The 24124-nt window shown below is 40.1% G+C and overlaps 1 protein-coding gene across 6 annotated transcripts in view; it reads left to right on the forward strand.

The window, feature by feature from the left end:
• DVL1 (dishevelled segment polarity protein 1) overlaps positions 1 to 24124 on the forward strand; it is a 214357-nt gene that overhangs the window by 178327 nt on the left and 11906 nt on the right. For 2 of the 6 annotated variants that reach the window (XM_089675941.1, XM_089675945.1), the window contains 4 exons: positions 659 to 808; positions 6124 to 6255; positions 13767 to 13934; positions 19136 to 19342. In XM_089675941.1, coding sequence (XP_089532067.1) covers positions 659 to 808; positions 6124 to 6255; positions 13767 to 13934; positions 19136 to 19342 — 657 coding nt within the window. Of the gene's footprint in view, positions 1 to 658; positions 809 to 6123; positions 6256 to 13766; positions 13935 to 19135; positions 19343 to 20065; positions 20115 to 24124 lie in introns of all 6 variants that reach the window. The other 4 variants (XM_089675947.1, XM_089675942.1, XM_089675944.1 and 1 more) reach the window with 4 other exon arrangements.

The raw sequence follows: 24124 nt of genomic DNA on the forward strand, positions 1-24124 counted from the left end.
TTTTTATTTGCACTTATTGATAGCTATAACAAAATTCTTTAGTATTAAATTTAGTAGTAAATTCTAATAGTATAATTAACAGACCAGAAGGGAGCAAATGATATAAGTTCACTGGATTTACATACACTATAAGGGACACACTGTGCTATATTGGAGGAGGAAAGAGGAGTATTGAGAGGCAAGTGTGCTCATGAGTAAGGAAGAGCTTGGATTCGGTGCAAACCCAGAAATTAGCTGTTACTGCTGGGCCAATGAGGTAGGGGCCGGAGATTCCCTATTCTGCAGCTGCATGTATACAAAGGGATGGAGTTGCTCGTGACACCACTGGCCTAATATGGACACGTGGCTATAGTAGGGCTAATATAGCCATATGCTTGAATTAAGATATCCAATGTCACAAGCATCCCCTTGGTGTTCGGGGAAACTCCTGCCCACAGCTCATTGGCCAGGCTGTGACAGCCAACATCCAGGTTCACAATGACAAGTGCACAACAGAGCAAATCTGTCAGATAATAAGAGAAGACAAGCATAAGGAAAACCGTTGATGTAAGTTGCAGTGTATTTGTAGAATTATTGTTTAGTGGGTAGTTGTGTGTTGTTGTACCTGTCTCCCTCCTGATAACTCCATCTTCTTTTGTCTCCTTTGTTCTGTTTGTAGCGGAACCTGTGAGGCCGATAGACCCGGCTGCCTGGATCACTCATACCTCAGCCCTGACGGGAACATACCCCCGTTACGGTATGAGCCCCTCCATGAGTATCATCACATGCACCAGCTCCTCATTAACAAGCTCTATACCTGAGTCGGAAAGTAAGTCACACTGCAGCCCCCCACACTGTGCGCAGGATTGATCCTGCACTGGGGCAGCAGTGTAACCCAATACTAAAATCTTGCTAACCGGCCAAACAGACTCACCTGTCATTATGCCTCTTGCTTGCTGCTTCCAGCTAGATCTATTCATGTAATAGATACTAATGCATGAAGTAGAGTAGAAACGAATGGAACTGCATAGAGTATAGGAAAGCAGACTATGGCTTTCTACCCACCATGCCATGTCAGGTCCCAGCATGCTTTGAAAACTGTTGGCTGAATCAATAGTTGTGGTTTGCCTAAGACGGATTCAAGGAAACCTGTGTTAAGGATGTAGAAAAGCTGTATTGTGAAAATACTAATATTTCTTGGCCGGTCCAATGGTGTTGGTACTTTCTGAGTCACTGACTTGGATCTGGATCTCTGACTTTCTAATCTGCATGCTTATTCTAAGTCAGTGTCTCAAAGTATTGAAGCCAGAGACAGCTAGGTTTTTCAGAAGACAGCATTAGCTGTCTCCTTTTTTATTCTCTTAATACAGATTTCCTTCAAGAGTTCATTTATAAAGAAACCACTCCTATTTTATGTGTATTTGGCTGTAAGCTTTCATATCATGATCTACTTTACTAGTATTAATAATTTTATATCATTTTAAAGATACGGAATTGTATCTCTGCAGACCACTGTTGTAAAGGCATCATCCTTGCTGTGGCATGATGGCGCCATCTACTGGCTGCATTGGGGCATTGTACATGCACAATGGATCTTTTGCACATCATTGCAGCAGGTGTCTCAAAAAGTCTCTGCAACAGGGAGGAATAAAGTCCATAGACTAATCTCCATGGTGAATGTATAGGTCACATGTACATCTAGCCTGTAATAACTAGAGCACCACACCAGAATGTTGAAATCCAAAATAAGTTTAAACCCTGTCAAAACTTCAAACAACTGCAACCCCCCAGCTGCTGACAAGGGTGTCTGAAGGCTGTCCATTATTAATTCCCTGAGTCCATTCTCCACACATTTTATCTATTTTCACACTGTGATGAAAGGGGCACACCCCAAAATGGCTTGACTATCTATATCAGCCTTTCTCAACCTTTTCAACATGAAGGAACCCTTGATATTACCTTTCGGGCTTGGGGAACCCCTGCTAAAAATTACTATATCTACAACTCATGATACAATAGTGTGAAGAATGCTCCTTGCACTTGTGGACAGTGGGAAGAATTACCCCCTTACAGGTGGCTAAAAAGATCAATTCTGTCAGTGGGAACTTTTCTGAGGCAGAATTGCTCATTGCTCAAGGAACCCCTAGCAACCTTTGGAGGAACCCTCGTTGAGAAAACCTGGTGTATATGGTTGAACTTTGATTGGATTTTTCATATTTTGGATTTTCATAGTTTGGCATGGCTCTCCAATTCTTATATCTCTTTCTCCAGTATCAGTTCCAAGTGGCCTTGAAAACCCATTGAACTAGGAGAATGGTCAGCCCGGTGTCAAAACACTCTATATCACCACTTCTACATATAAACAACTTTGAGGACCCAGAACCATCCATTTTTCAACCCCTGCCTTGGGGCACAGGGACAGTAACCACACAGCCTCTGTATTTCCACCTTAGAGACTCTCCAGAAATGTAATATTTAGCTTCCAGGATATGAGCCAGGTTCTCCTACATAGGTCAGTTTTGTGTCAAGCTGTTTGCCTAGCTGGTGTGATCTCACATACTGTAGAATATTTGTGCTTTGGGATGTATGTCTACATCTGTCCATCCTGTTTGTTTTATGGAATGCCTCTATTCCAAAAATCTTATCCTCTATGGTTAAACTCTGGTGTATGCTTAATAATCTGTCTGTGTGTGTGTGTGTGTGTGTGTGAGCCTGTCTCAGCTTCAAACCCAATCTTCAGTGGGTACAGCATTACCTGAAAGGGATGCATACAAATTGCTTACGGTAGAAGCTAGATGCAGTGTAGAATCATCAAGACACTGAAAACGTTTACATATTGCTGCTTGCTAATACCTGAGAAGTACAAAAGTAAAGGCATTAAAAATATCAGTATGCTAACATAGGATTCATATTTCAGATACTCTAAAAGTCTAAAAAAAACTGCTTAAACATGTATATTATTCATCCTTGACAGCAGTAAAATTAATTTTGTTAAAGGAAATGTATAGTCTTCTCACAACAGCTTTTTAGAAAAAGTTGAAAAATAGATCAGCTTGATGTAAACAATGTTATCAACACATGGTAATGTTTTAAAAAAAATTACTTTATCAAGAGTTTGTACTTATAAGTATACAGCGGACATCCATATTTGCTCATTACATATGCAGGTCCTACTTCCTGCAGTGCAATGCTCTCCCTATGTGACTGATATTTTATTTCAGCAGTTGCTAAAGCCCAAATCATCGTTGAGTTTAAATCAAGTGTATAACAATAAAAGGTTCCAAGTATTACAGCTGGTTTTCTTTAGAAAGCAACCACAGAATTGAAAAGCCTGTCCCCTGCCAACATGCTGCAGTGAAAGACCCTTGCTCTCAGTGGGAAAATAATGGTGTCTCTGAAGAGGTCTGACATGCCCTGCTGAGTCAAACCTATAGCTCTGAAATAAGTAAAGTTCACGTTTCCTGCGGATCCAGAAATAAAAGCTTATAGCAACTAATTTAAACTTTTCCTGTTTAAGTAACAGTGCAGTATGGGAACATGATTGCATGACAGCCAACTTTCTAAAATCGGAGAGAAAAGAGGGACACTCTCAGGCAAATTACACGCCCCCGCCCCGCACACACGCACGCACACACACGCAGTCAAACATTCATTAATCAGCTCTTCAAAACTCATCATGACATCACAGCAATCGCCAATAGTAAACAGCAGAGAAGGCAGTAAAGCTAAGCAAGAACGATATAAACATTTTGCATAGTAATTAGGTCTGATCTATGGCTGTTTGCAATTACATTTCTAACTGTTAACTGTGAATAAATAAGGGGCAAAATATTTGGGTCCAAAAGAGGGAGTGTCCCTTCAAAAGAGGGGTAGTGGGGAGTTTTGTGTAAGGAATCATCCAACTGGTTGCTAAAAACACTTCCAGAAGTTACTATAACAGCTCCCAAATGGCTTGACCAAGCAAGTAATGCTGCCCATCACTTGCAATTACTGGGCCATTTATCCTTTTATGCATTGGTCAGAACATTGAAAACCAGGTCTTGTGGAGCAGAGCTAAGCATAATGGCCTTAAACATCAATAAATTTTTATATTCATTTTTACCACAAATGGAAGGATGATTAAAGATCTCTGAAGCATACAAGTCTCTAGACTGTTGGTGATCAGTAGAATCAATTGGATGAGCTTTCAGTGAGAGTCAGGTAACAAATCCCTGCAGTTTATTCTTTCACCTTCCTGAAGAAGATCCCTCTGTTTATTGTGTCAGATCTCCAGTCATCTGAAGAGGAAGGTGATATCGTATTGTATTTCCTGTTAGCAGCAGGCCAATTGTGAACAAGACCTGGTATTGTATGTCTGGTGACATTGTTAACCTGCCATAGCCATTGGTTGTTCTGATTGCAGCTCAAACCTTTACACACTTCATTGATCAAGGCAGCTTTTTGTACAATTGGTAGCTACACAGATGTTTTTATTATACCTACTAATTAAAAACCAAGTTTTGAGGTATACAGAGTTAAGCACACGTTACCAATGCACAAGAGCAAGCTGCATAGGCAACATATAAAACAACTTCTTAACCTGGGTTCTGTGGTACTCTTGGGTCCTTCAGAGGTTTCCCAGGATTTTTTGGGCAATTTTAGATTCTAAGATAATTAGCCACTGACACCAATTATATTTTTAGGTATCTTTAGGGGGGGTATTCTTTCTATTGAAAACCCATATAAGGAGCATTCTTCCTACAGACCGCCATTGTATTTGAAGGCTATGAATAAGGTATTTTCTGGACTGAAACGCATTAGTTCAGTCGTGCTATGGAATGTTTTACTCCTCGTTTTCAATAAAGAAGATTACATTTTCCGACATTCGTTCCATTTTATTTGAGGGCCCTACTTCTTCTGACCAACAGATGAACGGGACCCTTTTCCAATTTACAACTAGGGGAAAGGAGCATTTCACTTATCACCAAAGACAGAGGGGCTTTACTGACCACCAGGATAAGGGGCACTTTTTAACCAACCATCGGAGAGGGATCTTTATAATTTTCGCTACCTGTGTTTCTTTTCTGGTCATTATTATTCATTTAATTGCATTATAATTACTGAAAACAGTTTTGTCATATAGAGCAGCCCTGGGTGTCAAATAATCTCAACTTATTGTTCCCACCAATGTACCATGTGCTGTAGATATAGTCATTATTATCAAGGCTTCCCTGAGATCTGAAAGTTATTTCAAGGTTTGTTTTATATTAGGAAGGCTGAGAAAGGCTGATATTAATGCAGAACTACACTGTATCTGAGCACCACAAACTGGATATGCTATTTAATTCATTTTTAATATTCAGAGCAAACTCACCCATTCATCCATGCCTCCATGCTTTATTCATTTTGAAAAACAACCCCTAGCATTTGTATGTGCAGCCATTTTGAGTAGGGGCAGATGATTTATGTAGCATTTACTTCCTGGAATCCATCTGCTCTTAAACCAGATCTGCATGCAGGAGGGTGTGCTTAGTTGAGAAAACTCTCCCCCTCTCCTAAAGATTCCCAGGATGTAGGACAGCATTTGCCCAGGCCTACAAACCAAGAAGTAACTGAAGAAATGTAAAAAAAATGTAAAACAAGCTGGCTTTTGTGACATAACACCAGCATCAGGATCCACCATGAAGACAGCAGTCCTCCTGTAGCTCTTCTGATCTTTTACACTCTTAATCTGGCCACAGATGCATCCAAATGTAGCCGGTTCAACAGGAACCAGTCAAATTTTGATCCACCAATGGACAGGCTGGTTGTACAGAAGTCGATCTTTTGATCGATTTCTATACAACCAGTCTGTTGCAAAATTTTTGCTTCTGCATATTAACAGGGAGTTTCTGGCTCGGGACTGCCCCCATTCACAGAACACATTTTATTTGCAAGACAATATCCTTATTAGTGCAATTTTAATTTTAAAACATCTACAGATGTGCATGAAGATTTCCATATGCTATGGCTCTTTGCTGCTGTAGCAACCAGCCAAATGTTACTTTTCCAGTGTACATCTGAAATATAACGGCTGCATCTGATTGGTTAGATTTTCTTTCCCTTTTCATTAATTGCAGCAGAAAGTAAGTTCTGAAAGGTATTTTGTATTCCCAATATTTGCAGAACTGGAAGATTCCCCCCTGACAGTAAAGAGTGATATGGCTACAATTGTAAAGGTGATGCAACTGCCAGATTCAGGTCTGGAAATAAGAGACCGAATGTGGTTGAAAATAACGATATCTAATGCAGTTATAGGTAAGTTTGCCTTTGTGCTATACAATTATGATGATGCATCCCGGTGTGCTGTATCAGTTTTTTTTTTTTTTGTATTAAAATTTTCACAGTTTCTGTGCTTTTATCTTTTCTAAAACATATCTCATTAAGGATATATTGAATGTTGGGATTTGAACACTGTTGTGTGAATCGCCATGCTAAAGTATAAAAGCAAACCTGACTAATCGTGAGTTTTATTGGAAATTATTCTCCCTTTTATATGGATTTTAAAAGGAATCTGTCAGGTGAGCTGACATGTTTTAAAGATGTAAGCTCCAGTGCTGTCATTCTCATCCTGTATTTCAATACTAGGTGAGTTATTATAAGTTTAACTGAGCATTTATTGCATTTAAACTTAGACAACATGAATAAAGAGCCCTGCACATTTAAAAAGCATAGTGATTTGCTTTACAATGTCCATTGCACTCTGCTGACTTTGGGGGTCCAAAGCTAGTGGCGAGGGATTTGTAAAAAAAAAAAGCTGGGAGAAGTGCCCGGTTTGTGATTTGTCAGAAGAACTCCCATTCACCATGCTCTCAGATGCGTAAAGCAGAGGAAATTCTGTACTGCAAGGTTCAGTGTATACAGTGCCTTGAAAAAGTATTCATACCCCTTGAAATTTTCCACATTTTGTCATGTTACAACCAAAAATGTAAATGTATTTAATTGGGATTTTATATGATAGACCAACACAAAGTGGCATCAAATTGTGAAGTGGAAGGAAAATGATAAATGGTTTTGAAATATTTTTACAAATAAATATCTGAAAAGAGTGGCGTGCATTTTTATTCAGCCCCCTGTACTCTGATACCCCTAACTAAAATCTAGTGGAACCAATTACCTTCAGAAGTTACCTAATTAGTAAATAGAGTCCACCTGTGTGTAATTTAATCTCAGTATAAATACAGCTGTTCTTTTAAGCAATCAGAAGTTTGTTAGAGAACATCAGTGAACAAACAGCATCCTGAAGGCCAAGGAACACACCAGACAGGTCAGGGATAACGTTGTGGAGAAGTTTAAAGCAGGGTTAGGTTATAAAAAAAATATCCCAAGCTTTGAACATCTCACAGAGCAATGTTCAATCCATCAGCCAAAAATGGAAAGAGTATGGCACTAGTGCAAACCTACCAAGGCATGGCTGTCCACCTAAACTGACAGGCTGGGCAAAGAGAGCATAATTCAGAGAAGCAGCCAAGAGGCCCATGGTAACTCTGGAGGAGCTGCAGAGATCCACAGCTCAGGTGGGAGAATCTGTCCACAGGACAGCTATTAGTCGTGCACTCCACAAATCTGGTCTTTATGGAAGAGTGGCAAGTAGAAAGCCATTGTTGAAAGAAAGCCATAAGAAGTGGGGGACAGAGCAAATGTGGAAGACGGTGTTCTGGTCAGGTGAGATAAAAAAATTTTACTTTTTGGCCTAAATGCAAAACGATATGTGTGGCAGAAAACACTGAACATCACCCTGAACACACCATCCCCACTGTGAAACACGGTGGTGGCATCATCATGTTGTGGGGATACTTTTCTTCAGCATAGACAGGGAAGCTGGTCAGAGTTGATGGGAAGATGGATGGAGCCAAATACAGGCAATCTTAGAAGAAATTTATACAGAAATCACCAGCGCCAAAACCGTGAAATTATATACTAAATAAATGCTGCTGCTCATTAGTGTAAACACCAAATAATATATAAAACATCAAACGAGCGCAAATATATAATAAAAATTAATAAATATACACTGCAGTGAAAAATTAAATAAATGATAATTAATAAAAAATATAAAAAATGAAAATTAATAAGTCCCACTCCAAATCAATAAAGTGAAAAATACAAATAAAATATATTCATGAAAGTCCTTTTTCAAAAGAAAAAACTTTTGACCCGTGTTTCCACTGAAATAGTGCTCAAATACCACACCAATATCAGATATTGGTGAAAAAACGCCTTTTAGGGTTTTTTTGGGATCCTAGACCCAGTCAATATGCCTCCAATCACCAGATATTTTTGGATCTCCCCTACTCCAGACAGGAATATAGCCAGCCTCCAACCTCCAGGATCACCAGACAGCACTCTCCAAGAAAACGTTTTGAATAATGTAGAAAAAAAAAACCAAATATACAGTATAGTGTAATACTGCAATACTCGGGCAGAATCAATTTCCAAGTACCAAACCACTCACAATGTGCGGCGTCCCCGGGGACCATCTTGCTTGTGGGTGCTTCTTGTGCTGTCATCTGTTGCTGACCATGAGATCTCAAAAATACCCTGGTGATGTGGCATTTTTGGCTCCATTTGAAATACAATAAATGCTGATTATACTTTTTAAGAATGTGAGTGGTTTGGTACTTGGAAATTGATTCTGCCCGAGTATTGCAGTATTATACTATATATTTGTTTTTTTTTCCTGCAATATTCAAAACTTTTTCTTGGAGAGTGGTGTCTGGTGACCCTGGAGGTTGGAGGCTGGCTATATTCCTGTCTGGAGTAGGGGAGATTCAAAAATATCTGGTGATTGGAGGCATATTGACTGGGTCTAGGATCCCAAAAAAACCCTAAAAGGCGTTTTTTGTTTTTTTTCACCAATATCTGATATTGGTGTGGTATTTAAGCACTATTTCGGTGGAAACACTGGTCAAAAGTTTTCTTTTGGAATAGGACTTTCATGAATATATTTTATTTTTATTTTTCACTTTATTGATTTGGAGTGGGACTTATTAATTTTCATTTTTTATATATTTTTTATATATTTTTATTAATTATCATTTATTTAATTTTTCACTGCAGTGTATATTAATTTTTATTATATACTTGCGCTTTTTTGATGTTTTATATATTTTTAGAAATCTTAGAAGAAAACCTGTTAGAGTCTGCAAAAGACTTGAGACTGGGGCAGAGGTTCACCTTCCAGCAGGACAACGACCATAAACAGCCAGAGCTACAATAGAATGGTTTAGATCAAAGCATATCAGTCAAAGTCCAGTCCTAAATCCAATTGAGAATCTGTGGCAAGACTTGAAAATTGCTGTTCACAGACCCTCTCCATCCAATCTGACAGAGCTTGAGCTATTTTGCAAAGAAGAAGGGGCAAAAATGTCACTGTCTAGATGTGCAAAGCTGGAGACATACCCAAAATGATTTGCAGCTGTAATTGCAGCGAAAAGTGGTTCTACAAAGTATTGATTCGAATGGGCTGAATACAAATGCACTCCACACTTTTCAGAGATTTATTTGTAAAAAAATTTGAAAACCATTTATCATTTTCCTTCTACTTCACAATTATGTGCCACTTTGTGTTGGTCTATCGCATAAAATCCCAGCAAATACATTTACGTTTTTGGTTGTAACATGATAAAATGTGTAAAATCTCAAGGGGTGTGAATACTTTTTTAAGGCACTGTACATTTTATTAATGTACAACAAAACAAAGGCTGTGGTATCAAATAATACGGTAGATTATAATGGATATCAGTGATGTGAGCTTTCTGATAAAATGTTGCCCCTTATTTTTTTAACCTCTGCCCAGCCTCCCTCCTAGTTTTAAACTCACCTGTCTGTGATCCAGCTGTGCAGCTGCCCCGGCACAATACAGCCTCTTTTTCAGAATCACCCTCTCCAGGTCCAGGCATTTGATATTTGACGTTGAATAGAGACTACAACACACGTGCATGGGCCATGTGGCAAAGATTCTGTGTCCCCATGTTGGGGGCAGAATGGGAGTTTCAAAAATCAGTATAACTGCACTAAAGGTGCAGTTACACTTCAATCTGAAATTTGCATGTGCATACAGTTGTGCTCAAAAGTTTGCATTCACTGGCAGAAATTGTGGAATTTTGGCATTGATATTGAAAATATGACTGATCATGCCAAAAAAATGCTCTTTTATTGAAGGATGATGATCATATGAAGCAATTTATTATCAAATAGTTGTTTGGCTCCTTTTTAAATCATAATGATAGCAGAAATCCCCCAAATGGCCATGATCAAAAGTTTAGATACCCTGGAATGTTTGGCCTTGGTACAGACACACAAAGGTGACACACACGGGTTAAAATGCCAATTCGAGGTTAATGACCCACATGTGTGGCTTTTTAAATTGCAATTAGTGTCAGTGTATAAATAGTCAATGAGTTTGTTAGCTCTTACGTGGAAGCACTGACTAGGCTAGATACTGAGCCATGTGGATCAGAAAGAACTGTCAAAAGTCCTGCGTTACAAGGTAATGGAACTTTATAAAGATGGAAAAGGACATAAAAAGATGTCCAAAGCCTTGAATATGCCAATCAGTACTGTTAAATCACCTATTAAGAAGTGGAAAGTTCTGGGATCTCTTGATACCAAGCCAAGTACAGGTAGACCAAGAAAGATTGCAGCCACTACTGCCAGAAGAACTGTTCGGGATACAAAGGGAAACCCATAGGTAACCACAAGAAAAATACAGGCTGCTCTGGAAAAAGACAGTGTGGGTGTTTTGAAGGAGCACAATATGATGACACTTGAACAAAAATGAGCTGCATGGTCGAGGTGCCAGAAAGAAGCCTTTACTGCATCAATGACACAAAAAGGCCTGGTTAGGCATGTCAAGGTGTTGTCAGGCATATTGTAACCGGACTTTTTTGTGGCATTGGTGCAGTAAAAGCTTCTTTCTGGCACCTCGACCAAACAGCTCATTTTTGTTCAAGTATCACCGTATTGTACTCCTTAAAAACAACCACACCATCTTTTTCCAGAGCAGCCTGTATTTCTTTTGAAGTTGCCTGTGGGTTTTGTTTGAATCCCAGACAATTCTTCTGTCAGTTATGGCTGCAATCTTTGTTGCTTTACCTGACCTTGGCTTGGTATCAAGAGATCCCCGAACTTTCCACTTATTAATAAGTGATTTAACAGTACTGATTGGCATATTCAAGGCTTTGGACATCTTTTTATGTCCTTTTCCATCTTCATAAAGTTCCATTACCTTGTTAAGCAGGACTTTTGACGGTTCGTTTCTGATCCACATGGCTCAGCATCTAGCCTAGTCAGTGCTTCCACGCAAGAGCTAACAAACTCATTGACTATTTATACACTGACACTAATTGCAATTTAAAATGCCACAGATGTGGGACATTAACCTCTAATTGGCATTTTAACTCGTGTGTGTCACTTTGTGTGTCCGTACCAAGGCCAAACATTCCAGGGTATGTAAACTTTTGATCCGGGCCATTTGGGTGATTTCTGTTATCATTATGATTTAAAAAGGAGCCAAGCAACTATTTGATAATAAATGGCTTCATATGATTATCATCGTTCAATAAAATATTTTGGCTTGATCAGTCATATTTTCAATATCAATGCCAAACATTCACAAGTTCTGCCAGGGTATGCAAACTTTTGAGCACAACTGTATCAGGAGGACCCAGATTTATTTCTAGCAAATATTAATCAATTAAATTTTGTACATTTGAAAATGCAGACTTGTTTTTTTTTTTTACAATCTACTAAGTATAATATAACCACAAATTTTCACAGCTTTTACAGCAAAGATTTCTTTCAACAAACTAAAGTTGATCTGTTAAAAGCACTTGATCAGAAAAAACAACCAAAGAGCCTTTGATTCTCACATAATTAATGGCAACAAACATTGTTACACTTACATTCAATTTGAGAAAGGTATTCCTTGAACTTTCACGCACCCAAATATTAGTGCATTTTAGTAGTAGTAGTAGTAGTCATGTGCCCATGGTATCAGCTAGGGTGGCTCATGACTATATTATAGGTGTCGGGTTTTACATGGCTGTTCAATGGTTGAGTTGAATGGCATCTATACATAACTTATTGACTATTCTGCAAACCATTGACCTGAAGGTCAGAGGTTAAACAAGTGTGACCAGCAGTAATTAAAGTCAAACTCCGGAAAGATGGTTGTAATGTAGTAGAGGCTTGAAGGTTAGCCTGTATCAGTTACATACACAGATCCTTTTTCACTTGCATACAATAAGCAACACAGCTGTACATGTGTGCCCATTTGTCATTGTGTTAGGTCTCTGGTGTCTGTGAATTATAGAGCAGTGGCACATAAAGCATCCACTTCTATAGACATTCTCGTAGTGTGTTCACAATATTGTCTGCAGAGGGGTAGCTATTGTTACCAACACAGTCTATTTGTCACTTTTTGTGATTCCATCACCTTCAGTAATTCACCATTACTTCAATAGAACAGTGCCAGCCAAACATTTTGAAATCTAGTCAAACTCCAGTTCAGTTTAATTATATTAGTTGTGTAAACAACGAAAACCTCTGTCTGATTATAAATGCTGTGCTAGTTGTCTATAAAGGAAAGCTATAATGGTTTAGCATCAGTGTTATTTTAGTGGGGGTTTTAAAGTGATGTTTTTGTTTGTATTACATGACAAAGAACTCCTAGAACACTATTATCTAAACCAGTGTTCTCCAAACTGCACCCCCTTGCTTGCTTTTATCCAGCCCATGGGCCATTATTCCCCCCACTGTCAGTAACAGTGGGGCATAGTTCCTGACACTGACAATGAGGCATTATTCCTCCCACTGACACCAGGGAGTCGCCCCTGTCAGGAGAACACAGTGAATACTGTGCTAGCAGTAATCACATGTAAAATCCAACAGGTTGGGGTGCCCCAGTTGATCAATCGATCAACTTGGGTACATTCAGCCTGCCCATACATGGTTCGAATCTCACCCTGTCTCTGCTGAATTAGTTGAAATTCGAACTGTGTATTACCGGCTTAAAGCTGGCCATAGGTGGATTGAAATTTGGCCGGTTCAGCGTGGACCTCCTGAATTTCAATCCATCTATGGTTGTTCCCGTTCTTGAAAAGTCGATCTAATGATTCCTCAAAATTTCCTTCCCTGACTTAAGGACTGCTTCACCTACTGCCATCCCATTGTCAATTGATGAATGTACCTTTAGTGGCCAATGACAAAGTCTTATTGGACACTGTAATGCCAAGTGGGAAATTCAGATCCTAGTAAAAGTCAAACTAAATCAGAGAGGGGCACAGAAGAAGCTTTGCAGTGTGATAAAGATAACAGAACACATCTTGTGGTGTCTGGTCTCAGGCAGCACTTTTACTTAAAAAATAAAAAAAGGAGCACAGGTTCACTTTAAACTCTAGAAATAAAAGCTGGCCCCTAAGCAGCCATACTTATTTTTTGTCAGTGTCTTATAGTAGAAGGAGGATGACAGCCTGGAGATTACACTGTAATAAAAAGGTCAGTGGATCTATCTTGACAGGTTTCCATTAAATATCTCAACTGGCTGCTCTTTTCACTTTCTTGTGACTTCATGCATGGAGAGTACATAGAGTACAATCCCTCTTTTCTTTTGTTTGCCACAGTGCACTAAATAAAGTACAGCCTGCATCAAAGAGCAGACAAGTCTCTGAAATCAGTGGTGACACTCTATGCTATGCTTGTTGGTGTATCCTGTTACCCAGAAACCTTTGCTGCAGTCTAACCATTTGCTTTTCCTGTCTCCGCAGGGGCGGATGTTGTGGACTGGCTCTACACACATGTAGAAGGGTTCAAGGAGCGTCGAGAAGCCAGAAAATATGCCAGTAGCATGTTAAAGCACGGCTACCTCAGACACACAGTAAACAAGATCACCTTCTCAGAGCAGTGCTACTATGTGTTTGGAGACCTGTGTGGGAGTGAGTATCGCTTGCCGCCTGCATTGTGTCGCGATGTAGAGAAGTAATAAACAGTGTGCGGGACATTGTCCTTTCTAGGACAGAGAGGCAGGCAGAAAGTGAATGTACCATTTCGACCTGTATGCAGCCTTCAGGAAATGGACCATGGTCACTGACCCCAAATCCATGAACCTGACACTGTGAGTCGGAGCAGAGCAAAAATAGAGCTACTGCCAATGACAATCAGTCCGGCCATTGCCAGGCCTATATAATGTGATTGCTACAGCACCAGTGCTATTGTTCACTGCAGACTTTATATATCAACCTTTTTGCATTTGAATCATTGTTCTTACCACAAGCATTATGTGCTTAAATGTGTGCTATTTTCATCACATAAAACATCACATTAGCTCATTTACAAAGGGATGACTTCATCAATGCAAATATCACATTCAATATTCCTTGTGGTATTTTAAAGTAGGATAGAAAAATAAGTTCACTAGGACTATCACATCACTAGGTTATCATACCTTAAAGCTGCCTTTCTCAACCTTTTTGCCATAGAGGAACCCTTGGAAAAAATGTTCAGGTCTTGGGGAAACCCCTTCTAAGCCAAAATCAAATATGTAATATATTGCAGCTTACCAATCATTAAATGTGATTGGTGCTTTAGTTTTCTTCTTTTTTTTTTTTATAGACTTTTCCCCTCTGTTTTGACCTGGAGATCTGGCCAGTAATACACCTCCTGTATTAGAGTGCCCCCACTTTGGATGAAGGAGCACAGGGGCACCTTTGGACAACAGAATTGTCAGTCAGGGGGAGGGGGCTGTTGGATACACTAGCAGATATAGGTACACTATCAAATTGAAGAAAACTCCAGCTCACACTGCAGAAGCAGTTACAGTTTTCTTTTGCAATGAAGGTTTTACATGAATAAAAAATCATTGTAAGCATCATGTTAGTGTTAAACTGTTACTTAAAGTAGAGCTCCACCCAAAAGGGGAAGTTCTGCTTTAAAGACTGGTGTCCCCACTCCCCGTTAAGGATTGGCACCTTTGGAGACTGGGGAGGGGGCAGGTACCTGAAATCGACAGATACCCGCTCTCACTTCCTCACTCCATTTGATTGACAGCAGAAGGAGCCTATGGCTCCTGCTGCCACTCGAGTACTGTGTGAAGAGGAACAGAGAGGAGAAGAGATACAGCCGTGCACAATGCTGGAGTGGTGGATCTATTCTCCCCTCTCTTCCCCTTCACACATTGAAGGGGGAGCAGAGAAACAGAAAATGTTTTTAACCTTAAGGCAAGAAATGCATTAAGGTAAAAACATTTTTAGCTTTAGTATCACTTTAAATGGTTTGTCTCAACACTCTAAACTACTACATATGCAGGAGAGCTTGTTCTGTTGAAAAACAAGATTTACTGGCTGGATCACCAGATGAAAATAATGTACATAAAGAGCCTAAAAAATATAACAAATGCAGCCATCACATTCAGGAATTGGAAAGCTGCAATATAATAAATGTTTACTTTGGGTTTAATACTGCTTTAAATTCCAAGTCCAGGAATTAAAAAACTACCCTTGCAGGGACACCACCTCCAACCACTTCCTTTCCTGCACTGCAAGAGTTAAATGCTTAAATTAACTTGAGGATGAGAAATAAGGTGTAATGCTAACATATGTACTCTCCCCTGGTTCGGGTTGTGGGCAGTCCCTCCCTGTCATCATGTGACCATGGCCAGGATCACTTTATAAAAGAAGCTGCAATGGACCAGTTGCATAAATGGAGGAAGCCTGCTGAGGCAAGAAGTTAGGTAAATATCACACCTTGTTCCCCTAGAGTTAACAAGCATTTGACCCTTGCAGTGCAAGAGGAAGGAGGCCCACTGCAAGGTAGTTTTTGGTAATTCCCACAGTTTGGCTTTGAAGCAAAGCTTCAGGTAGACAGCTTAATGCACAGCTCTAATACATACATCGGATAAAATAAGTATTGAACACGTCACCATTTGTCTCTGTAAATATATTTCTAAAGGTGCTATTGACACCACAGATTTTCACCATGTCAGTAACAACCCATGCAATCCATGTATACAAAGAAACCAAAACAAATACATTCAGAAATTAACTGATGTGTAATAAAATGGAATGACACAGGTCAAAAAATATTGAACACGCTAACTGAAATTTCAAATCTTGAAGGTTCTGTGGGCCTCTTCTCTGAACTCTGATATTTAGTTCTTTCCATAGATTTTCTATTGGATTCAAGTCAGGTGATTAGCTGGGCCATTCTAGCAGATTTCATTTTTCTTTGAAACCAATTGAGAGTTTCCTTGGCTTTGTGTTTGGGATCATTGTTTTGCTGAAATGTCCACCCTTATTTCATCTTCATCATCTTGGTAGATGGCAGCAGATTTTATCAAGAATCTCTTGGTACATTGTTCCATTCATCCTTCCTTCAGTGATATGAAGTTTGCCAGTACGGTATGCTGAAAACAGCCCCACACCATGATGTTCTCACCTCCAAACTTCACTGTTGGTATATTCTCCCAGTATTTCACAGTCTTGTCTAAATGTTGTGGAGCAAACGTTAAACGAGCTTCAACATGCTTTTTCTTCAGCAATGGAATCTTGGTGTGCATGTGTGCATACAGGCCATGGCACTTGAGTGCATGACTTATTGTTTTCTTTGAAACAATTGTTCCTGCTAATTCCAGGTCTCTCTAAGGCTCTCCACTGTGATCCTTGGCTCTTGGACATTTCTATTCACTTAATGTATAGATGAGTAAAACAAAACACATGTGTAGACCTGATGCTCACAATCCTGTGAAAGGAAACAGACCTCACAGCTAAGGTAACCAGTGCATTAAAATAATAAATAATGATGATTTAGCCCACAAAACCGGTGTGTGTAGAGTAAGTTCAATGTGAGTACTAGACGTCCAGTTAGATGTCAGTGGACAGTTAGAGGTCAGTCCCACTTTAAATAAAGTCCCACATGGACAAGTTCTATGAATGGACCCTGAAAGGAAAGATCTGTATACAATGGCTGGGTAGCAGGTTCCAGTGGGATCGTAGAGATGGACAGCCCACTGAAGGGAAGGGAGGGATGGCTCACTGGGGATCAGTGAGGTGGTCAGATGATGAACTCCGCAGTTCCTCGGCAGTGACAGATCAGAGAAAGATCCATTTTGACATGCAAGGGAAACAGAGTAGCCAGGGCGCAGGAGTAAGTAAAAACATAGTAACAATTTTATTAAAAACAAATATCCAGACTTACATTCTAAGTTAGGAAATTGCAGCATAAACAGAACTGGGAAGTAGACAGTCTGTCAGATGGATGACTCCAAACCACTGTAGCTGTAAGTGTGCCACTTGAAAAAAGGAGGCGGGACTTCTGAAATGCATTGTGCCCACCCACTTTCTTCCAACTCAATCCTTGGTGTACAGTTGAACTTGGAAGAGAGCTGGCAATGCTATGCCTCATGGTTCTGGGTGGGTCCCGGCTCAGTCCACCTCTCACTGACACTTACAGCTACAGTGGTTTGGAGCCATCCATCTGACAGAATGTCTACTTCCCAGTTCTGCTTATGCTGCACTTTCCTAATTTAGATGTAAGTCTGGATTTTTTGTAACTATGATTTTACTGTTTCCCATGTAATTCTTTTCACTCCTCTGTCAGAAATCTTGCGAGGAACACCTGGTCATGACGGATTTATGGTGAAATTATGTTCTTTCCACTTCGGATTATGGCCCCAACAGTGCTCACTGGAACATTCAGAAGTTTAGAAATTCTTCTGTAACCAATGCCATCAGTATGTTTTGAAGTAATAAGGTTGCGAAGGTCTTCAGAAAGCTCTTTGCTTTTATCCATCATGAGATGGTTTTTTGTGTGACACCTTTGTAGTGAGTCACTTTTCTATAGGCCATTAGTTGAGACTGAATCAGCTGATATTAATTTGCACTGACAAGGGGCAGGATTGCTTTCTAATTACTGATAGATTTTAGCTGGTGTCTTGGCTTTACGTGCCTTTTTGAAGCTCCCTTTCTGTCCAATACTTTTTTTTTCTGTTCAGTACTGTTTCCCTGTGTCATTCCATTTTATTACACATAACTTAATTTCTGGACTTTTTTTTGTATGTATGAATTGTTTTTTTTGTATGTATGAATTGCATGGGTTGTCACCGACATGTGGTGAAAATGTAATGTCAATAGCACCTTTAATATATGTACTGAGAGAAATGGTGATGCGTTCAATACTTATTTCACTTGCTGTATAAATTACCTGCCTAAGAATTTGTGATTATGAGCTGTACACACAGTTTCTGTACTGCATAGCTAGAAATATTATGGACGTTGTTCCTGATTAAGCAATTCATCTTACTGATTCAATAGCTCAGCTTGGCAGATCAGCATTACCACCTGTGAACTGTGAGCAGGGCATCATCCTAGTTGGCAGTAATGGTGAACCAAGATGTAGAGTGTTCATCCTAGTTGGCAGTAATGGTGAACCAAGATGTAGAGTGTTCATACTATGTATTACAAGAATGGCCAACCAAAATTACAAATCCTTTGGCAGGCAGATCAGTAATCATATATGTATTTAAATATTTATTTAGCTGTTTTCCTGGAGTTGCATTTTAACCTTTAATTAGTAAACAGAAAGACTAATTAAAGTTGAGTTTCATTTCATATTGGCTGCATACAGTTCTTCCCATATGTTCATTTTTCATCTTGTACTATTGCTTAGAATTACCCATTTATGTAAGGCCAGTATATACATTGTAAGGTCATTGTATACATTAAGTCTTTGTTACGTCTAAGTTGTACATTGTCAGCCAATTGTATATCTCGCATCAGGGCTCCATCAGAGTTGCTTGGCAATCAAAGCTGTTCTTCTGCCCGTTTATCAGATAAAAACCAGTTCTCATAAGGAATTAAAGACCAGGAAATATTCAGTTACACTAATAGAAATGTTGAAGCCAGCCGATCACTTTTCATCATTCAGTACAGTGTGTCATTTGTAAACATTGTTCATTATTACCAGTAGTACAACATTGTTCTTCTGCACTTTTAATGTCTCATGTTTAGTCAGTAAATACGATTATCCTGACTATTGCTGTACTGACCAAAAAGGCCAACAGCAACAAGTACACTTTAAACAGAAACTGTGACATTATTCTCCATGATATAACTGACACAAGTAATTTGTATTTGCTTATCAGATGTAGCGGCACTGAATCTTAACGATGGATCCAGTGGGACATCTGATCAGGACACACTTGCTCCTCTCCCTCATTCAGCCGCCCCCTGGCCTCTGAGCCAGGGCTATCCGTACCAGTACCCTCTAGTGCCACCTTGTTACCCCTCAACATACCAAGAGCCAGGATTCAGCTATGGCAGTGGCAGTGCAGGAAGCCAACACAGTGAAGGTAAGTAGAACAGGCCTCTCCAGTACCCCCTCTTCTCATTGCCTGCCTTTCATGCTTTCTTTATTTTTGTGTCCTATGTGCTTGCATGACTGCCACTCCACAAGCAGCGACTTCAGCTTAGGCATCATTTGTCAGCCTGTGTGTGAATAGAACAAGCATTCACTTCATGTCTACTCATGGAACTCCTGATGGTGCAGTGCTGCCCTTTATAGGTGTAGCAATGTACATGAATATTCCACACTGCAAATTTGGCTTTGAGACTAGGCATAATAAGGACATCAAAACTGCCCTTGGAGATACTGCAAAAAAAAAAAAAAATGTAAAATGAGCATATGTAGTCAGAAACATATGCTAATCAGCTGTCCACATACAATACATTGATAGCGCCATATAATGAAACTGTGTAAAGAGCTACAAGTGATGTTGTGCAAAGCATATTAACCAACAGCAGTCAGATCTATGTCAAGTCAATAAAGGATAATCAGTGATTGGTTGCTGGGGGTTACTGCACTTTACACAGGACTCTTTTCCTTTTTAAATAACCATGTTATTGTAGATCTGCTTTAGTAGAACAGCTCCAGGATTATGGAAATGTGTAGGCAGCTACGGATTTGCAGTCATGTGCTTTCTTCTATAATTTAGTACAGTAACATGCTCCTTTATCCCGTGCTGTATGCCTCGCTGATAGTAACTGTGTTATTCCCTTGTTTTGTGCTGAACAAGCATTAGACTGAAGGATGCATGGAAGGAATGGAGGAATCTAGGTCATTCGGTAAGCTTAAATCTCTGGCCCAAAGACCAGAGCCCAAGCATGTCCATTTGGATCCTTGTGGCCCTTCCTTCACCCACCTAGACCATTCCCAGCCTCCCTCCAACAGACCACTGCGTAGCAGAAAAGGAAAACCATGTGAGGGCTCATTGAATAATGCACGCCCATAATCGAGTCTGCCTTGGTGCTTCTCATGTTGTGTGGTGGGTGGGGCAGTGGCAGTATGTATGGAACACTTTACTGTACTTTGAACTTGGTCAAGTCATTAAAGGACCAAACCACTCACAAGTGGTGCCTATTGGGCTGAGTCACACCTGACTACTGATAGGTCTTGGATACTCCAAGAGTGAGATCTCCTTTCCAGGATTCCAGTCCACCTTTATGTGTTGCAGAACCTCCTGTTATATTTTTCATTATATCAGATAAATAGTAAATCTAACATGGAAATGGGGAGCCCTCTCGTAATAGGCACAGCAGGTGTGCAGACCCAGGAACTCAGGCACAGAGATCTCCCTGATAGAGTGCCTGAGACATATAAGAAACTATCAGTTTCTTTAATTCTTTAGCATCCACCAACCACAGAAAATTCCCTCTAAAGCAATGTGTCTAACTTCTTCAGACGCATACAGCCATAGAACAGCTTGTACTTGCCTTGTACCTGGCGGACTAGAAAATTAAGCAGCAACCAAAGAGTGCCAGGGTAGGCTAATATAACTATGGTCCATGCATGACCTTGTCCAGATTTTCCTCATAGCCTAAACCACACAAAATCTTGTGTTGGTTGTAGACACTAATCAGCTGCAGTTTAGAATAAAATGACAAATGGAATTTGATAGATTGTAGTGAACAATACAGACAGTCGTCTCAGAGATGTTTATACCCAGAGAGCTTACCTTTTTTTGAGGGGTCGTGCACCCTGGGGTCACTTCCTAAAGACAAGCGAATTTAGAGGAACATGGTAGACGGCAGACACAATACAGAGAGCTATATCTCCACCTCGTGTCCATTTGTGATACTACAATCTCTTCACTTTGGGAATCGTTTATTGATTCAGGGGTTTAAAAGAAGAATTGGGAGAGCAAGAGAAATATCTCCCTCAAACAGTCTATTGGATTTACTGGTACCACATCCTTTGAAATCAATACTTATCAAACTATAAATCCCTAACAGAATTACTAATGTAGGATTTTAAGGGTATCACACCAAGAAAAATTACATTAATGATTAAGCTTTATTAAAAGTCTTCCATAAAAAAATGGTTTGATCTTTAAAATAGCCTCATAGGGCAATATATCCTTGCCATTCAGTGCATTAAATGTTATACTATCATTGTCAATCTGTAATATGCCAAACGCAGTTCACTACTTTTATGTGTGTGTTTTCTTGTTGCTAATGTTAGGGCTGAGCTCCTGCTACTTAACGAGCAGCTTTTTAGTGCTCAGAAGCTGCTCAGCTGTTCGTTAATTACCAGCTACTTTTTGTCTCCACAGTGACTCGCCTGGATACCATTACCTGCCTCACTAGTCCAGCCTTGAGCCAGCCCTTTTTGCTATTTTAGCAGCTTAACTCATTTCCTCCTTGCCCTTGCATGGTCTATGATCTCCAGTGTGTTCCTGCCTGTGTTTCTGTGTACAACTCGGTTTGGCTGACTTCTTTTCCAGTTCCTGTTCCTGATTTTTGGCTCCTGACCATGTAGACTCCTCGTTTCCTGACTCTGGCTCGTCTGATAACCCACTCTGGCACCCAAATTCTGGCTTCTGTTTTGACTATGTTCCTGATCTATGTTATATTTGCTATTTCATTAAAGGTGTGAACTGCAATTTCTATCTCCGCCTGGTTCATGGTTCCTGACATTACGCAAGGACCATGAATTTAGAAGATGCAGGCAGTCACAATATTTTTTCCAGATTGGACAGGCAGGACCACCGCTTGGATCAGTTTGCCATAGCATTACAAATGCACCTAATGTGAACTGCTCATCTGGATCCTCCTACCCCAGCTGCTCCGGTACAACCACTCTTGCAAGCCATCCCTGCTGCTGCTCCTATCTCAGTTCAGGCAGCTGCCTCTGATACTACCACTGTTAGAGGTATGACTGGTTCTGCTTCACTTCCCCAGTGGTTTGGGGGTGATTCAGCTCACTGCAGAAGGCTTCTCAACCAGGTTGGAATATATTTTGAGATGCTGCCCCATGTGTTCCCTACGGACAAAAGTAAAAGTAGGCTTCATTATTTGTTGTCCAGAATTACCCTGAATTTGTGGCCTCCTTTAAAAGGGTATTTGATATTCCCAAAAATCTCAACCGGTATCCCTTATAGATCTGTTAAGGATTCTTTGATAAAGTCAGAAGTGACGAGACGCGTCAATAAGTGACGTCGGACGTAGACCGGAAGTTGTCGAGCGGCCATCTTGAATGAGGTATAAAGTGAGCAAATGCTGATTTTTAAAGGAGAAAATGCTCATTTAATATGTTTGTTTGTAAGCGCTTTTTATTTGAATAGTCGATTTTAATGCAGTAATACAATATGGTTGCCTTTTTGTTCTGACCCATTATATGCTGCTATAATCGGAAGAATCTTTGGCTGAGAACTATCGCTGTTATTTCAATGCTGGAGATCTGGTGCAGCCTGATTGCTATGTGGTATGTGGAGTAAGAGTGGCAAGAGGAGCTGATATCATCCCACAGTGGTGCATTGGCTTAGTTTGGTAAGCCGCATGGTCTGTGAGTTGGCGGAATGTGACCCACTGTTCACTGGTGGCACATCTTGTGTGTGAAGAGAGCACATGTTCGCACAATATTGAGGATTAAGGCTATCATATTATAATAATAAAAATTTTTTTGAGGGTTCATCACTTGGGAAGGACAGAAGGGGAGTCTACCTAGTGGAAGAATCCGGATGGTGGAATGTGTAATGAGGCAGTTTTTCAAGTTATTAGAGGGTAAGAGTAAGGATAACAGATATTCAAACGTGGACACATGGCGTTGAGCACAAATGTGTGTGTATCAAGGATAATACACTATGTGCATTTTATCATTTTTTTGAGGTTATGAATGGAGGATGAAGTAGAATAATACGCATGAGAAGACATTGAATATAGAAGATATCACTTTAAAGTTATTTTGACACTAGTGACGCTGTGAGACACTTTTTTTTTTTTATTTGATATTCCCACTTGCTCCACCTCTGCTGCCAAGAGCCTCATGCCCATTAAACAGAGTACAAGAACTGTTGCTGACTACGGTATTAAATTCTGTACTCTGGCAGCAAAGGTTGGTTTGAACAATGAGGCTCTCGTGACTGCTTTTTCCCATGGCCTCTCTGATAACATTAAAGATGAGATTGAAGCTGGAGATATACCTACGAATCTTGAGGAATTGATCTCGTCTGCCATTCTCATTGATACCAGACCGAGAGAGACCTTCCTTTAAGGAGCACCTGCGGAAGCCTCCTGTACATTTGCCTCTGAGCTTTGCATTCCTACCCATGCCTCCCTCACCTCCTCCAGTGAAGTAGAGCCCATGCAGCTGGGCTTCACGTCTCTCTGATGAAGAGTGGGCTTTTAGGAGAAGGGAGAGATTGTGCCTTTAGTCTTTGGTCACACCAAATCCGACTTTGAAATCATGCGACTTCACTTGAAGTCACACGATTTTAAAGCCAGATGTCAGTGCGATTTCAGGTGCGCCTTGCAAGATATCTATGCGACTTCATGCACAAATATCTATGCAATTCGCACCTGAACTTGCAAAAAGTAGTGCATGTACTACCTTTAAAATTGATGTGACTCCGACAAAGTCAGAATTGCACCTTTATGACCAGTTCTATTGCGGAGATTAGGGTGCTACTTGTTATGCAATTTGAAACAATCAAATCACATTACAAGTCACACCGGTATGACCGGGGTCTTACTGTGGCCAAGCAAGTAACTTATTGAAGTCTTGTCCAATCTCCCTGGGAAGCGTCCCCCCCCAAAGCCCTGAAGGGGACAGACCTCAGGTGGCATCTTTGTGTTTT

This window comes from Staurois parvus, unplaced genomic scaffold, assembly GCF_062004578.1.
Source record: "Staurois parvus isolate SC_StPar_1 unplaced genomic scaffold, SC_StPar_1.0 ptg000160l, whole genome shotgun sequence".
NCBI lineage: Eukaryota > Metazoa > Chordata > Amphibia > Anura > Ranidae > Staurois > Staurois parvus.